This window comes from Brienomyrus brachyistius, chromosome 3 (assembly GCF_023856365.1).
Source record: "Brienomyrus brachyistius isolate T26 chromosome 3, BBRACH_0.4, whole genome shotgun sequence".
NCBI lineage: Eukaryota > Metazoa > Chordata > Actinopteri > Osteoglossiformes > Mormyridae > Brienomyrus > Brienomyrus brachyistius.
The window spans coordinates 9279165-9297105 of NC_064535.1; the positions used below are offsets into that span (position 1 = coordinate 9279165).

At 41.7% G+C, this 17941-nt stretch overlaps 1 protein-coding gene across 2 annotated transcripts; it reads right to left on the reverse strand.

Annotated features, from left to right (window-relative positions):
- Positions 1–1537: 1537 nt before the first annotated feature.
- Positions 1538–15637, reverse strand: edrf1 (erythroid differentiation regulatory factor 1). Of its 2 annotated transcripts, none has more exons than XM_049008975.1 (25): positions 15246–15637; positions 14380–14585; positions 14167–14233; positions 13953–14078; positions 13481–13605; positions 12491–12635; positions 11799–11900; positions 11580–11701; positions 11319–11430; positions 11080–11227; positions 10621–10732; positions 9733–9841; positions 9286–9555; positions 8745–8816; positions 8495–8645; positions 7912–8100; positions 7341–7541; positions 6780–6998; positions 6467–6693; positions 5902–6060; positions 5654–5803; positions 5146–5299; positions 4798–4913; positions 4547–4710; positions 1538–2701 (listed from the first exon to the last, which is right to left on the reverse strand). In XM_049008975.1, the coding sequence occupies exons 1-25, from the start codon at positions 15333–15335 to the stop codon at positions 2539–2541; spliced, it is 3699 nt and encodes a 1232-aa protein (XP_048864932.1). In that variant the 5' UTR covers positions 15336–15637; the 3' UTR covers positions 1538–2538. The 2 variants fall into 2 exon arrangements, with proteins under 2 accessions (XP_048864932.1, XP_048864931.1); XM_049008974.1 differs by having other exon boundaries at positions 1538–2704.
- Positions 15638–17941: the final 2304 nt, after the last annotated feature.

Sequence of the window (17941 nt, forward strand, 5' to 3'; positions counted from 1 at the left end):
CGAAAGTGAAAATAATCACTTTTGGTATCTTTTGTGTTTTTTCCCCTCTTTTGTTTATTACCGATGTAAATCTTCAAGTCGGCTTCCTGACTTATTGTGCTCTACAGATGACAGACGCCATTGGATCAGAACCGTGCGACGCACAGAGGTGACTCGAGCTGCCCATCTCATGACCTGCCTTTGGCACCCAGGCCAATGCGCTGAACAGTAAGCACCGATAGCTGGTTTCTTCATGCAGGATGGCGCCCTTAATACTTAATACAAATGTTAGTAATATATGTTAAAAATTATATATGGCTAACATCTGTATTAACATATATTACTAACACTTACTGGAAATCATTTTTTTTTTTAATGTCCACAAATAATTCTCCAATTTAGTAATTGCTTGTCAAATGTCATCATCATGTCAGTATTGTCTGTTTTTAGTTTGATTACTCATAGTTTAATCTCATTGGCTGACATGGATTAAGAAAAAAAAAAAACAACAATGTTTCACTGACTTTATTGTCATTGTTTAAGGTTGCCAGAGGTGTGGATAATTACTTCACGCTCACACAAGAGCATGTGGCCCAGGTCCACCCGCCTTCCTGCTACTGCACCAAGACGCAGAAACTACCGGAGTTGGGTGCTGATCCATGAATTGACCCTTTGTAATAAGTTCAACTGCATCAGCACGTCTTTCCAATCCCACCAGAGCTAAAAGTCACCAGACTGGTTCCTGTTAAAATATTTATCGCATTACATTTATCAGCAATAAATTAAAGTTGTAAATGACAACCAAATACTCTGTGAAAGAAAAAAAAAAAAAAGGCAGTATTTTATTAACATACATTTTCTCCTTAAGGTTCCTTCAAATCACCCCACAGTCCTTGCTTAACAACCTGCCCCCTAGTGACAACAAAATTGCACTGCAGCGCATTTCGGACAAACTTCAGATCGCTATCCAGCAAAAGCCTGAAAAACGAGATCAAGAGGGTGAAATGCATTTTACGTAAACACTGCGTGAAAAAAGGTCCTTATGAGGGATGTGTGATACAGTGTGCGATTTCTCATAATCCAGAGGGGGGTGTGTGTGTGTGTGTGTGTGGGGGGGGGGGGGGGGGGGGGCTGTCAAAAATAAGTTTGAATAGCTCTGCCCTAGTCTGTTACACGTTGTGCACTACTTTAAATGTTTTATCCTCTGCTTAGGAAGAGCTGTTAAGCTTTTATAGAGCCAGATATTTTAAAGCCATTCGTCTAATAGCTGCACTGCTATTATGAAATAAAGTTTAATGTAGTATTGTGTGTCGAATTCGTTACTGTCAAAGATGAATTTCCATCTGATGTAAATTTTATGGACATTAAAGACGTATTCCATTCTATTCTACATTTGTAGCATTGGATTATCGCAGTACTTAAATGTGAGAGCTGCATGTTTTTCTAAGATGTTAAGTAATTATCAGCACACCTATTTCACTGAGATTCCCTTCATTTAAACAGCATGGCACCATTTAATAAATTAAGGGAAATGATTCAGGTATTTCATACAACATAAAGAGATTTTATAAGTGCAAAAACATCAGTTAAAAGTGTTAACCTGCATCCTTACCTGGATTGCGATTACCTTCAATCTGTGGTAGTACGAAAACTGCATATTTTCTAAATCACACTTTCCAAAGATTTACACAACAGAATGACACTCACATCCTACTATATTCACACCGAAGTCCTGGTGCAGAATTAGCCCACGATTGCAGACTCGCTCAATTCTGCCCCCTCACTGTGCTTGGCTTTGCATCAACGCATAAAAACACAGTACTGTGGAAGGTTTGCAGTTTTCTGGACAACCTAGTGGAAACAAGACTAAAACTACCTTTTTAAAAAAAATAACATTAAAAAAAACAAAGAGTAGGCAAGCACCTGGTACCAAAAGCAAAGATCTCTGAACGATTGTCCAAACACAAGCGTCCATAAGAGGCTGTGCAATGATACAAAGTATCATCCTTCTTATGCCTCCGGACCCTGTAATATACAGACGTAAACTTTACCGAAATATACATCCAATACAAAATGGAACAACGTATAACAAATCACATTCAGACTTTTATTTAAAATGAATAGCCTACCAGCATACAAACGATACTATGACTGAAACAAATCGATCAGGACTATTTGCATGGAATAGTCCTGACTATTGCACATTAAAAAAAAGATTTGTAATAAATATTGGTTTTCAACAGAAGCTTTGGGGTCTGTTCAAATATTCATGTCACCTTATTCTGTAGACTGCTTGCCGCGCTGCAGTGCAGTGTCCATAGATTCAGGTAGATCAGCGAAAGAGAAATGTTCTCTTTAAAAGTCGGCTTTACAAAAAAGCAGATAGTGATTTTTCACCCCTGCAGTTAACAAGGGCATACAGCATTAAACTTATTATACAATTGCAGACAGTCTGCGCAAGGCACTGCAGGTGAAGGTGAAGTGTGCATGTATCGTTTTTAAACTGAGTGTGTACAGAATACCAAGACCCCGGATGGATGGATCGCACGGTGGTCACTCTCACGGCGACGCTACATTGTCATTACAGTCAGACTGTTGGCTGAGGTGTTCGAGCAGCTCGAGGTATAGCGCCACCCGGTGGACGAGTGGAGATGCCTTGTCAGCACGAAGAAGTCTGGAGTATATCTGCTTGTATAACTTCACTGCTTCTTCCTCTTTGGTACTACTAATAAATTTGGGGGGGGGGGGGGGGGGACGACAAGCATTAAAATAATCTTTGTAGGAATTCATGAGGTGACAATTATTGATAGCAATTTAATATTTGACATTTATTAAAGTTAGAAACCATGAAAAAACAATAAGCATACTATTGACCAAACGCTCCTTTTTATTAAAAATGGAGAATTTTCAATTAAAACAAGATTAATATATTTACTGTATATGGGATTCAAAAAGGAGAAACTGAATTCATGTAATACATCCTAGTGTAGTAACGCATAGATCCGTGATAAACAGAAAGTGGAGATACCACTGCTAAGGGTTATAAAATAGTCGCTTTAGAATTATGGCACGTAAATGACAGTGGATGTAAAACCAGCCCACACAGCGTTATGTAGCCAGGAAACAAGGTAAATCACATCAGATGGTTTCCATTTTTAATGTGACCTCCGAAAATTGAGAGAAAACGAATTTGCAGGATAAAAACTGAAATTGCATGCACACCTCCCCTGCTAATACTCTGTGGAAGCAACTTTTGTACTTATTACAGACGTCTTTGTGAGAAAGCTTTTATCAGCTTTGCACAACTGGGCTGTAATTTCACCCCACACCTCCCTGCAAAGGTCTTCAAGCTCCTTCAAGTCGCTAGGGGGGCCACCTGTGCACCCCCTTTAGTAACAGAGGTGGTGTTTGGAGGTACATTCAAAATCAGGTCCAAAAGGTAAGCAGCGTATAGCTGCGACTGAAAATCATTCATATGTTCCTGTAGGTCTAGAACTTTCATAGTTGCGCCCAACTCTGATAGCTAAGGTCCGCAAGGAGTTCACGAAGCTATCTATGGGATTCTGTCAAAAGGGACTAATCTGGAGATGGATACAGGAGAATAGCAGACACCGGATACCATGGAAGACACTGAAGGCTATCATGAAGAAGTGGAGAAAATGTGGCAATAGGGGACAAGATCAGGGCTGCCTTCCAGGGTTGAGGGCAGGCTAAGGGTTAAAACTTAGCAGCAACAATGCAGGAGCTGCAGGAATTACTAGGAGCTATAGCCACTCCTTGTATGTGACAACAGTTTCCCATATTCTGTATATGTCTAATGGTCTGATGAGGCAAATGCCATAATTCTAAGATACTTCGCCACAAAGATAACTTGGCTAATCACTCAAAGAACATCATGCCAACTGTAAAAGCTGAAGTTGGTATCATTTGGCTTTAGGGCAGCTTCACTAAGGCTGGCCCAGCAACTGGACTCAAGATATATGGAATAAAGACTGATTCCAAAAATATTTGGCATAAACACCTGCTGGCCTCTGTCAGAAAGCAGAAGATGAAGGAATTTCACTTTCCAACGTCATAAGAACCCAAAGCACACATCCAAGTGCACCAAAGAATAGCTTCAATAAAAGACGACATGTCTGGGAACAGCCCAGTCAGATCCCAGACCTCAATCACATATAAAACCTTTGGACCTAACAAGGACAGGTGATGCCCAGGAAATCTGAAGGAGTTTCAATTTCTTTGCATGGAAGAGTGAGATAAAATGGCAAATTCCAGGTGTGCGAACCTGATAGACTTATTCACAATGATTTACTGCTGTAATACACCTAATATGTGATCCCATAACCATTGGGGGGGGGAAATTGTGCACACATGCAAGTTTTTTTTTTTTTTTTTAATCTGTCTTCAATTCTGTTTCTATTTTTTTTTTTTATCAACTTCATCCCTGGAATTTTGTATGGTCACAGTAAAGATAACATTTTAACATTTCTGGATTTACCTCACAGAAACCTGTATTTCCGTGATGAAAATGGCCACCTTTTCTGCATCCATGTCATTGCTCTCTTACCTGGGCTTGCGCTTGCTGGTTGTTATCAGCTTCACCAAGTGAAGCAGGAGAAAAGAAAAGCTAGGCTCAAAGACACCGATCAGCTTCTGCACTTCCTGTGTGCTGATGCCAGCGGAGGCGGAGCTTTCAGTCCCTGTGGTCTCACAGCCATCCCCCGCTAGTGTCTACAAAAAGACAGGGAGCGCTCGTGTTTACAAAGGGGGCTGTACTACCAGTACGCAGTTAAAGGGTTACAAAATACTGCTACATACCACTTTCCCTTCATCTAGCAGCTCTTTGTGGATGAGCTGGAAGGCATGTCGTGTCTCCATCATGATCTCCAGAGCTCCTGAGAGAGTCCTCATCTTCGAGGAAGTACTGCTCTGTCCTATGACCAAAATCATAAACCCTTGAAGAAACTCAACCACCAGTCATTCAGAACCTCTCAACAGGCAACGCCTTAATGAGGCGTCACACAGAAAGCGAAGTAGATCCAGTTTCCACATTGAGTCCTTCAACTCTTCAAATGCATGCCAGCTAAACCACACTTCACATGCATCGCTGAATGATCCAAGTTCTGAATCACTAACGCCGCTGATATTTGTCCAATCAGTGCTCACCTGCCATCTGGAACTCGGCGAAGGCCACCCTCTCCAGTTGGACCCGCAGAAGCTCACAGGGGGCGTCCCGCAGGCTGAGGAACAGCTGGACGGCTTTGCCATAGTGGAGCTCTGCCAGGGTGCGGTGCTGCTTCCTCAAGTGCTCGTTCCCCACCTGAGAAGAGCGTGATTACAGTCCGGTCGTCATGGGAGACTTCAAACAAAACAGGCGGCCATGTGTTACATTTCATACACTAGAGCTTGTTCATTGTACCTTTCGTTGTACACAACATTAGCGAGTGTAAAATCCAGCACGGCAAACTCTGGTCTGGGAGAACCAGGACCTGCAATCTGCAAACTATGTTGCAAACTGGCCTTCCAGAACCAGAACTGGGGAACCCTGAACTAAATGCAAACCTACAGAGTATTCCAGGCATCAGACAATTATAACACAACTTGGAAAAACTCTTGGACCTGAAGAGAGACTGGACGGCTCGGAGCTAACAAGGGCCCCTGAGAAAGCCCACACCTGGTTCCGGAAGCAGCTGTGGTACATGGAGGCCAGTCGGTGGTGAATGGTTGCAGCCCTGTACTGGTAAAGTGGCTGGCGAGCCGATTCAGTCTGCAGGTCACAGTACTTGAGGGACTTCATCATGGCCTCTGTCACCTCCCTTTCAATCTATAAGCAAAAATATAAGAAAAAAAGACACCCAATTTGGTACACTACTATATTACGTAACAGTTTTATTGACTCAGACTTCTAGATCATTTTGTCACCTGCTCTTGGGCTTTTCTTGACAAAGGGGCAAAGTCCTGCAGCAGGGTGGCCAAGGTGAAGTAGGTAGTAGAGAGCTCCCAGTTGACAGAGTCCCACACAGCTTCATGACCTTCCCTGGTGCCCAGAGACTTCATGGCTCTCAGGTAATAATCGACTCCCTGCAGAAGAACCACCGGCACCCTTTTACAGAGATCTTATAAAAGACACACATGCAAACATGGACCAAACATCGCATACAAAAGGTGGCTATAAGTTAAACCCAGAATCAAAATAACTACAAGAATGGCGCCAGTGTTTAAGGTTCCTGGTTCTACCTGCTACTAAAAGTCACTAGGAACACCTGAATGATATCCATTTCAGGGCTCTTCAAATCTGGCCCTCGATTCCAAATCCAGGCCTTGTCTTCAGTTCTTCCAAGTAGTTGGTTTAATAATTACTGACACTGATTGGCCAGGAGGTTTCACATTTCGCTCACAGGTACAAGGCTGGAAAATCAGTAGTACTCGGCCCTTAAGCACTATGACTTGAATAGCCCTGATCTATTGAAACGGCCCTTGAAAATACCTTGTTGTAGTACAGCGCCTCCTCTGGCGAGAATTCGCCACGGCTAACATCTGTAGAGACGGCACAGTGAGCTTGAGCGCAAATGCGCATCAGTCGGCCTGTGTTACAGAGAAGCAGCGCCATGTTGGTGTTATCATTGATGGCTTCAAAGTCCTTTAAGCCTTTCTCGAAGAAGGAGAAACTCTTCTTCCACATCTCCTGCTCAGCTGCTGACACGGACAGTTTCACTGTAGAGAGAAAGTATTCACTTGATCACTATAGGGCACTGAAGCCAAAGCATTTACCGGAAAACATCAGCCAACAAACTGCCCACCTTCCTTCTCAGTTTGCATGGCTGCCGCCTGGTTCATATAGAAGACGCCCATCTCATTGCGGATGTTGCCGAGCCTCTTCAGGATCTGGGCAAGTTGATTCGGGCGTTGAGTCTTCAGGTTGCTTGAGGTAAGAAGCTCAAATGCTGCCTCGTAGCACTTACAGCTGACAAACAGCTGATATTCCGGGTCCGTAGCCAGATCCGTGGCCATATTAAAAGCTGAAAGAAGAACGATAGAAAATCTAATGCCCGATTAAACGTCGTCTTCGTGGTTCCAACTAGAAAGTAAAAGTTGAAGAAGGCTACAATCAACAGTTGGGTGAAATGAGTTTCGCATTTTATCTGATTAGAACGCATTTGTAGACCTACTATGCGACAAGAGCACGTCTTTCTGATGCATGCATTCAATACAATTTGAGTTGTGCGATTCAGTCAAATCAGCAGCTCAGCTCAAAGCTAAACTAGGCAGCCAAGCCAAGCAAAATCCAGCACGCAACAGACTTATCAGAACCTGGTAAAGGGCACCCTGACTACACAGAATATGCCTCCGAATGACAAAACCTTGGCAGCTGCATTCGCGATGCAAGCTGTGGAGAATCTCTTGGTCCTCCTTGGTCTGATAGCTGTACTCCTCCACATAAGCCGCACGGCTACTGGCATTCTGAGCCAGCATGAGCTGGATGTCACCACACAGGGACAAACACTGGCTGTGGAAGAGCAGAACCTCTGGATGTAAACTGCTGCTCACCGAGCAGTAGGCATCTATGAAATGGGAAAAAAAGACAGTTGAAATTCAAAGAGAAAACCACCATAAAAAGTACTGCCTTTTGTTGACATAACTTCTCTGAACAGAAAATTAGAGGCATATTTGGCCTAAGCTGTGGACTCCAAGCAGGCCGGTGGTAAAAATGAAGTGCTGATAAAAAATAAATGTTTTACAGTTTGTCAATCTTTAAAATAGTGGAATTGCTCTATGGCAATCCTTCAATCTAGGTACGGCCCTTAATCTATGTAGTTACAATATGTGAGTTTAAACAGTTAGACAGTTGAAAGACTCAATAGCTTTCGATCTCCTCATCAATCTCCCCATGCTCCATTAATCACATGGCCAACGAGCTGAGCACCAGCTCACCGTGACACTGCAAGGCCAGTTTGATGTAGCGCAGGGCCCGGCCGTATTTCAGCAGGTTGGTGGCTGCTTCCGAGAGGACATAGTAAGCCTTTGAGGCCTTCAGGAAAAGCTGGAGCTTCATTCGATGTTGCCAAGAGCCCGGAATCATGCCAGAACGTGTCGGGTGTTTGATGTCCTCCTGGCAAGGACCTGAGGCTCCGACAAAAAGGACAAAAAGGGTTTCAATAAAAAGGAAAGAAAGAAACACAGAAAAGAAAGTGATGCCTTATGCACGACCAGAGGTCGACAGTTCATGCCCAGAATGCAAAAATCCAGACCGAGATTTTGTTTTTACAAACCAGTTCAGTAACTAAAACAAAATCCTGGTCTAGTTTTTCCACTTTCTGGACCTGAACTATCCACCTCTGTGTACAACTACCCTAAAAAGATTAATAATTCACTAGCACTAGTTCACTCCTTTTCTTATTTTTATACTATACAAAAAGGACACCGACAAACATTTATGAACTGCTGTCATCTTCGCCCCCGTTCCAAGGAAAAAACAGCCGATTTAAATCTACCTTTCAGAAAATGTCTGGCTCACCTCTATCCAGAAGAAGGGAGATCTCCTTTTCTACAGCATTCTGCCCTGTGCTGTCACTCCCCTCCTCATACTTCAGAGGAATAGGGGTATTTGGGTCGGCTGCTGGCAGATCGCTCTCTCTCTTAATACTGCTGTCTACTGCTTTCAAGCCCTGTCCACACCCAATAAATAAATCAGACAGACAGACTGTAAATTTAGACTGTTAAATGTTTTAAAGCGGCAGAGAGATGATCAGAAATGGGACACCAACCTTTAGCACATAGCTAAGAACATGCCGACATCGCTCCTCCTTGTCATGAGAGAACGGGAATGCATAGTTTGGCTGCAAAAGACATTTAGCTGTAAGTCTAACACACTTAGTATTAGATACATCCAGATTAGTAAATAAATAGGTCTACTAATTCTACTTAAAACTTGTAAATAATCAGATATTTTAAAGATTTAAAATTATATAAGCCACCCATAACCAAGATGTCAATTATCCTAGATTATTTGATTTTGGTTGATAATCCGAATGCAAATAGATTCAGTGTCCAACATAAACCGTGTATTCCACCGTTCTGCTACATTTGTAGCAAAAATCCCAATTCAGATAAAATCTATAACCCCTTCTATATAATGGAAATTCGTCAAACTAGGAAGTTTAGAAACTGCATCACAGTTTTGCTTTTAGAAACATTCTTCTTATACAACTGGTTGTGCCATTCATCTCATACAAAAATTCTAAAAAACAGAATTTGTACAGTAATCGCCCAATTCCGTCACAGTTGATACAGCAGGAACTCACTTACTCGGATCTGGTCAGTGTACTTGTATTTCTCTGGAACTGAAAGTTCAACCACCGATCTAATCACAGCCACAGCCCTACTGACATCCGGTGGGTCGGAGCAGGTGCGATAGGAGCTGTTCTCATCACTGTCTTCCGGCAGATCCTCCTCTTCCTCCTCTTCACTGTAGCTGTCCTCTGAGCCACCCCCCCGAAACGACTCCCCACTGATCTCCTCAGGGGGCTCATCAAGTTGAAATAGCTCAGATAGCATATAGTTGGCAGAAGCAATGATCTGGGCAATGAAAATAAAAAAATAAAAAAGCTTAAGAAACGAGTCTACATTGAGAAAAATGTATGATTCTCAACTCAATCCTCAGATCCCCCAAGAGGATCCCAAAGCTGAATTCGAGTCACATGCCAAATCATGAAATTCCTTACATTTTATGAAGAGAAAACCAGACCCACATACCTGAGGATGTCGTTCCTGGTCCAACAGTTTAATACAGTTCAGGAGGAGAGTTCTAATTGTACCATAGTGTTTCCTGTTCTGGTTCTTCTTCATCATGTTGCTGGCCACTCTGAAAGCAAAATCATTCACTCGGCCTCAAATGCCACCCCAGACTGGCCTCAACCAGTTCTTTCCAGAACATAAAACAAAACTACCTGCTGAACATTATAAATCATAAGACCAAAGAGCTAGCTTACTACCTGGATAATCCAAACCATTTCTGAATAATTAAATATCTTGAATGCTCTCTGTTAAAATAGGTATACAGAATTAAAGGTTGATAGTGAGCTTATTTGATTTTTATCCATTTAAAAATGCTGAACTTAAACAGCCAAACTGGAGGGCAATGCAACTGACAATACCCAAAATTAGACCGACGTGCTCCACTTAAACCAAAGGGCATACAAGTCAATAATGGTGGGCACAGTGTGGCTCAGCAGGTTAGGATGCCGAGCCTGCGATTGGAAGGTCGCAATTCAAATCCGCGGCTCAGCAGGTTAGGATGCCGAGCCTGCGATTGGAAGGTCGCAATTCAAATCCGCGGGTCAGCAGGTTAGGATGCCGAGCCTGTGATTGGAAGGTCGCAATTCAAATCCGGGGCTCAGTGGTTTGGGCCCCTGAACAAGGCCCTTAATCCCAAATTGTACGAGAGACAGTCTGACCCTGTTTTCTCAAAATAAAAGAAAATAAAAAATGGACATCACTTCGGCTAAAGGCATCTGACAAATAAATCAAATGTGATGATCAGTTAACTATTATTCTGGAAAAATGGACAAGAGAGAGCAGCACAGCAGGCTGACAATCCTCTGGGAGAGAAACCCAGAATGGCAGTAATGTAAATAAACTCACTTGTAAAGTAGAACAGCCACAGGCAGAGTAAAAGGATTCTGGCATTTCTCCTCTGCCGCTTCCTCACACAACGTGGTGAGATCATACAGCTTCACGATGTCACTCCCACTGGCTGCAAAGCACGGACAAACGTGGGCATTTTACTTAACAATAAAATTAGTGTGAAATGACCTAAGGTGGTCTTCCTTGCATGGAGAGATTAAGAAACAGTGCAATAATACCACATTCCATACAGTATATCCAGAACTTTAACAGTGAATATGTGTACGGGCTAAACTTAACGTTATCCTACATGGTACAAAATGTTAATCAATAGCAGTGGCGACGTAGGGCTTAAATATCCATTAAGAGAGGAACTATTAAGCGTTGTCAATCAACAGCATCATTAACGAGCGTCTTTAAGGATGGTTCTCCGTGCAATAAACATTAGATATATATTTTTTAGAGGGTCTCTCGTACCTTTAAAAAGCCAATATGTATGCCCTTCTTTGGCGCAATTGGACTTGAGAAATGAAAGAATGTTCTGGGCGATGTCTTTCACAACCCTGGTGGAAAACGTGGAGTTTTCCAGATGTGGGATATCTTCGGTTTTTATCATCTCATATTTCTGCGTAGACATACAAGTTACGTACAGACATCTAGCAGTATCACACTCAATAATATAAACCTCAGGCTAAAAAGGTACGCAACAGTCTTACCTGTACTATGCCGTTGACGTGAAAGCACATGACAAGTTCTGGGACATTACACATCAGATTGTCCAGCCAATAGTCTATACCAGTCAGAACATTAATTGGCTTATTGTTATCCCTGAAAAAGAAAAAATAAATAAAAAAAATCAGTAGGCCAAAATCCACCAATAAAGTAATGTTCCAAAACTTTGCTAGTGGTTCAATGACGGTTTGAACAATCCGTGATCCTGACCCAAAACATTGCCTTCTGCAGCAGGAGATACTGACCTGAGACGCAGACTGACAGCTGGATATCGCCCCCCACCAAAGATAGGCATGTTTGACCCCACCAGCATATGAATGTCTTCAAATGTCCACAAAATGTTTCGGGCAAAGTCATTCCGCAGACCCTTGGAAGTGAAAGCAGTACAGAGAACTGTTGTAAACATCACCCAAGAAGTGATTCTGCAATCATGCAAATGCAATCAAATGCAGATTACGTCATACCTGACTGTTTTCCCCTTCATTAAAAAGTGTGGGAAGGTTCTGCTCTTTAGTAACAGAGGCCACATGACCCAAGGCATACTTGTTCTCCATAGAAACGTTCTCCTGAAAGAACAAGAAAAAGAACTAACACAGTAAGCAGGGGATTATCAATATGCATTCCTGACCGTTCTTATGTTCTCGTGTACCTCTTTGGCATCATCGTCCATTGCCAAAAGACAGTTCCAATATTCAAGAACAGAAGTACAGAGCACAATAAAAATCACTGTTTGTTGTTCTTGCGCCACCCCAAATATCAAGGATGCACTGGTTGCATCCTCACCAAATGAGAACAATCCCAGGATTCATTGCATCCCAAGATTGCTATCTTGCCTTCCAAGAACAAAGGCGCTCTTGCCAAGAACACAAATATGATTTAGGTATTCTTGGTATTGAGAAACACCCAGGCTGTCGCTCTGTAGGCTAGAACGAGTGATCAGAAGGTTATCGATTCAAATCCCGTCTCAGGGACGACAGTGTTCCCCCAGGTGCTCCAGAGGTGCGGGACACTGTGCTGTGAATGTCCTCCCCTCCCCCCCCCCCAACTTGCCGTTTCCCGTATGTCTCATGAAGAGCAAGTTGGGATAAGGGACAATTCTACAGAACTCCCCAACAGCCAAACACACATGACAGGAAGTGTTGGGTCTCAAACATACCTCTTTGGGACTGGTGGGTGTCTCTGAATCAGAAGAGCTGGTGAATGTTGCTGGCCAGGAGGGTCCAGGTCCGCACTCCTTGACCTCCTCATCATGGCCACCCGAGTGGGCCGGAACGGGCTCCGCAGTGGCATCGCCATTAATGCTGGAGGTAAACCAACAACCTCATCACAGTCAATAAACTTGACAATATGAATAGAATACAGCTGCATCCCATCTTGTATCTGGTGATACAGGAAAATCCTCAATGGCGCAGTAAACAATTCTTCTTGGATGATATCAGGATACATAAAGAATATAAATCAGCAGAACAGACTAAACCTCTAACTGTACTAGGATTTTGATGTATGCAGAGGGATGACTAGCAAGTGATTTCTGTCCGAACTGTGAATCACACACAATTCGATCTGTGGCCAATTTATATATACAAAGCAAACCATGTGACTACAACTCAATACATGCAACGAGGAGACCAAAGCATCCTATGGACAGAGAAAGGTCAGAGTGGAATGGTCAAACTCATTAAAGCCAACAGAAAGGACACAAACAAAACAGCGCAGGACATGTACGGAGCACAAAACAGCTTCTGAAAACACTCAACCCGACGCCATGAAGCAGTCTAGCAAGGAAAGGCAGGTCCTACCCAATACCAGCTATGTGAACCTAAGTAAATTACTACAGAGTGTATATGCACATTAATCACAAGGCAGTTCAGCAATAATAAAATGTGTTAAGATTACTAAATAGCCAAATCAACTGGAAGATAAGGTATGCTATTAATAAGCACAAAACATTATGATAACTGGACTGAAAGGCAAATTACAAATATACGTTATACCCTGATTGTTATACTATAACCCTAGTTTCCTCTGTCCCCAGTTGAGGAAAATTACAGAAGAGGATGAAAATCAGAATATGATCTCAAGCAGATACTGTAGCACTACTTGACTTGTGCCGGTGCATAATTTAATAAACTGATAGAAAACTTACCTATAATAGAGGAATTTGGACAAAATGGCTTTTTGGTACCAGTGCTCCTTACTCTTCTTTTTTCTTTGCCATTTTTGATCTACCAATCGCTGATAAAACTCCTTTAACCATGACCAGTCACCTGTCTGTAATTAAAAGGACAAAGAGTTAGGAATTTATTAGCAATGGCTAAATGAAGATTCATGAACCGAAAATATTTTCTGACCCCACTAGATGGCGCTCTCTGTGCAAAAAAATAAAAAAGGATTCAACACATGCCCCAAAGCAAACCAAGAGCGCCATCTAGTGTTGTCAAAAAATACAGCAAATGGTTCATGAAGCTCCATTTTGCCATCACTAGAATTTAATGAAGCTGACAATAAATGATTCTTCTTCCCTTGAAGCAGGACAAAAAAATACGTGTTCTGAACATAGAGTAATATTCAAATCACTAAAAGACAACTCAATACTAATATACAAGAATGCAAAAAACCTGGGAGGATCTCATAAACAGCTCCTGAATGTCTAGCTCATCGAGAAGAAGTGTCCGTCCCACACGGTGTACAGCCATGCTGACGTGGGATTTGCTGTATGGGATCTTCAACAGCTTCTTGATGTTCTGAGAAATCAAGAGAGTAAATGATTTTTTCATATGTGACCAGGGTACAACCTGAGGTTTTAGCGAATTGTTGCAATGTAATACATACCTCTGAGTCTGACACAACATCAACGTCGTTCCCAATAGAGTCTATGAAATCGTATGCCATCCCAAAACTACACGGAGACAAATAAATAAAGCCAAAGCACTTAATATTTTATGAAATGAGCACAAGAATTGATAGAAATGCCAGGCTTCCATGAACAAATAAGATACAATTCACGATCGAAGTCTGACGATTGTACAGTCCAAATGAACCTACCTGGAGAAGGGCTTGTTCCTGCTGCTGGAGCCCAGCACAGTCGTGCCAGCAGGCCCCAGCTGCGAGCTCTCTCTTAGCCAGTTTGCAGGGGGCAGTTTCAGGTCCGTCTTCTCCTGCAGCAGTGCGTAAGTGGTCGGCGGCGGGGCAGCGGAGTATTTCACCACCGCCCGACTTTTTATTTCGCTTCCCAAGCATATCACTGCCTCCTAAGCACAACAGAAACCGAAATAAAACATGCAAAAATATCGAATCACATAAATGATTTTAAAGAATGTGATAACTATAAAAAAAATGCAAGCATGCAAGTTTCTAAAACAAAAAGTAGTGCTCATCGGACTTTAAATATTTTAATAGAAGTACGAGTATGTATGCAGTTGCTTTATTATGGAAAATGTTATCATACTGCGCACTTAATAATAGGAGTCTCGGTTGTCCACTTTATAGACTCGTGATCTATTTCCCAAGACCTAATTTTTCGTTTTCATTCATTTCCTTGCTGTATATGGAAAGCTACGCCTTACGGGTTTATCTATAGCGATCAAATACCACTAAAAGGATCGACGCCTTATGAAGTCAGTATCCATTTCACACGTTTCTAACTAGCCAATTCATTATAGTTACACTATAGAAGACTAGTAGATCAACAACACAGGCACTGCAATAGATGTCTTTTGCAACGTTGATTTAAAAACAGCATTATTTTCGCTGTGTTTATTGATAATAATAATAATACGATTCAGATTGTATTTTATTAGAACGTTAAAAAAATGTCAAATATCTTACCAACTAAGCCAGTCATGTGATACATAAATGTGACAGCAATTGTCTAAGTAAAGCCAAATAAAGCGCCTTAACCGGCTAGCTACCTGTCTTCCGTTCTCCAAACTGTCACCAACTTCTTCATTTCCACACACTGCTGGGACAGCCATTTGCGATCCGCTCCCCGGCGCGCTCATCTCCTAACCCGGCCGGAACAGCCAGGCTAGCCGCTACGGTGGCTAGCTTTATATGCTAACTGAAATTCCAGAGTTTTCCGTGGCAGGTTATTGGCCAGCTAGCAAGTTAGCATTCTTTAATCATTCCGCGATAAGCATGCTTCCAGGAAAGCCAAGCCAAGCGGCTAGCTAACGTTGAAACACAAAGCAGGCGGACCGGGTGCTCGAATAAAAATGTCAAAGCTACAGATATATTTTAATAAAAACAAAAACTGCGAACCTGCTGCTCATGTATAATTTCTAGACGTGACCCGGACGCATAAATGACGTCACTTTTCAGCGACAGAGAAACATGTGGAATATTTGTCTAAATGCTGACCGCAGATCGGTGCAGTTGTGCGCTGAAAGAATTTATACTTCTTGTGTTGTCTGACCCAGAACCAGTACCTCATGGTGCTGTTAATCTATGTTGATCAATGGAATCCTAAAAACACGGATTCCCCAGTAATTGCGTATAAGTGCCGAAGTCTTTTGGTCAGAAACATACGTGTAGATCCACTACCCACGACTGATATGTTTTCTGTCTGCTATGTAGGCTGAACCCTGCCATTTACAGATGTACTCTGAAACGTTATTTTAGATTGCTAAATGCAATAATATCCATCCATCCATTTTCCAAACCGCTCATCCTACTGGGTTGCGGGGGGTTCAATAATATCATAACCATGTATTTTTCTGTGGCGTAGGCGTTGATTTATCTCCACAGAATTGCAGTTGTGTAATTGCATTTTATTTTCATGGTTATTTTACACATAACATCAATATCACATAATGTTTGATACTGTAATGGAAGATGCAGATAAGGGTTATTAAGTGCTTGATCAGTATCTGCTGAAGTACTCTGACCAGGAAAGAACAGTGTTCCCATGGTTACACATAACTACATACAGGTCTGGCTTTTGTAGCTCTCAGTTGTTAGGTTCGTGCATATGTTTATGATAAACTGAGAAACAGTGCATACTGTTTCAATTCGTAAATAGAAATCTTGAAAAAAAGTTTTTTAAAAACAAAAGTGACTAAGGGAGGTAAACGCTACTCAGGAATGGAAAATGCTGGCAAGTGGGTAAGAATTATAAGGACCCAAAACGCGAACATCAAGTGTTATTATTATTATTATTATTATTATTATTATTATTATTATTATTATTATTATTAGTATAATTATTATTATTGGTGTTGTTGATGATGATGATGTTAATGATGTTGATGTTGTTTTGTTGTTCTCTATGCATGTTTTCCCAAACTCGACTTTACAGTAAAGTCTATTTTTTACATTCAGTTTGCTCACATATGCTTCTGACAAAATCCAAACAGGCAACTAACCAGAGATTCAGGATCCCTGTTGAGATACTGTTTGCCTGTAATGCTGACATCTGACAGGGAACGATACCCCAAGACAAAAAAAAAAGATCCGGTTTATCTGGGCATTCATTCAGATTTATTTATATGCACTCTTTGTGAAACCTTTCAGAGAGTGTGCTCTTTAATGTATAGCGTCATGTGAGCCAGCACAAGGACAGCATGTGTTTTGCCCTGATTATTTCAGGCTCTGCTAACCAACGTTTTTGCGTGGTGGTTCAGTGGGTAGGATAGTCACCTAGTACTTCTGCGATCGGGGGTTTGAATCTAGCCTCTGCTGGGTGCGTGTAGGGTGCATGTTCTGTTTACTACAGTTACAAGGCATGCAGTTTGTCTCTTTGGCTTCTCTATTATAGTCCATGATTGTGTGGGTACTCCATTATGTACTGGCATCTCCAGGGTGCACCCCAGTCCTATGCAATTTAAGATATGCTCCCAGTGACCATCTACCCCTGAGCTGCATAAGTGCTTAGAAGATGTAAGGAACTGTCTGGCTGAAACAAAGTCCACATAATCCTAAAATACATTATTAGCTCCTCAGAATATCTCATGTCTATTTAATTAAGCTTCATTTAAATTTAAATGGATATTATTGCCAGATCACATAATTCTTATTTTCTGACTCATTATTTGCATTAGCATCATCTTATTATTTAACCAGCCATTAGATGAGATCGAATATCTTAATTTTGTAAATATCTATTCTGCATTTGTAACCGTATATTCATATAATTAGTGGATTTAAAACCGGATGGCAGTCCATCGCAGGGCACATAGATGCACATTCATACGCAGCAGGAAATTTCGTGGTGGTAATTAGGCTAATTGTTTCTGGAGGAAACCAGAGTACCTGCTGGAAACCTGCACAGCACACGGAGAATATGCATACTGCACACGCAGAGCAGAGGTGCCACCCTAGATTCAATCGCATAAAAAATAGACCTAAAAATATCTATCTAAAAAAAAAAAAACAGAAAAGCAAGCAAATAAAAATCAGCTGCTTCTGCCATATGTTGTATTTCTATATCTGCTTGTGGTATCAAGGACAGTACTAATCACGTCACATACTTGGCAGTCAGCTCCTCCTGTGGTTTTGTGAAGAGTGGCATCCTGACCCATATTTTTTCAGTTAACCGCATTTTGAAATAACACACAAAACTATCTTATCTTAAAATTGGATTAAACACACTTTTTATAGACCTCTGCAA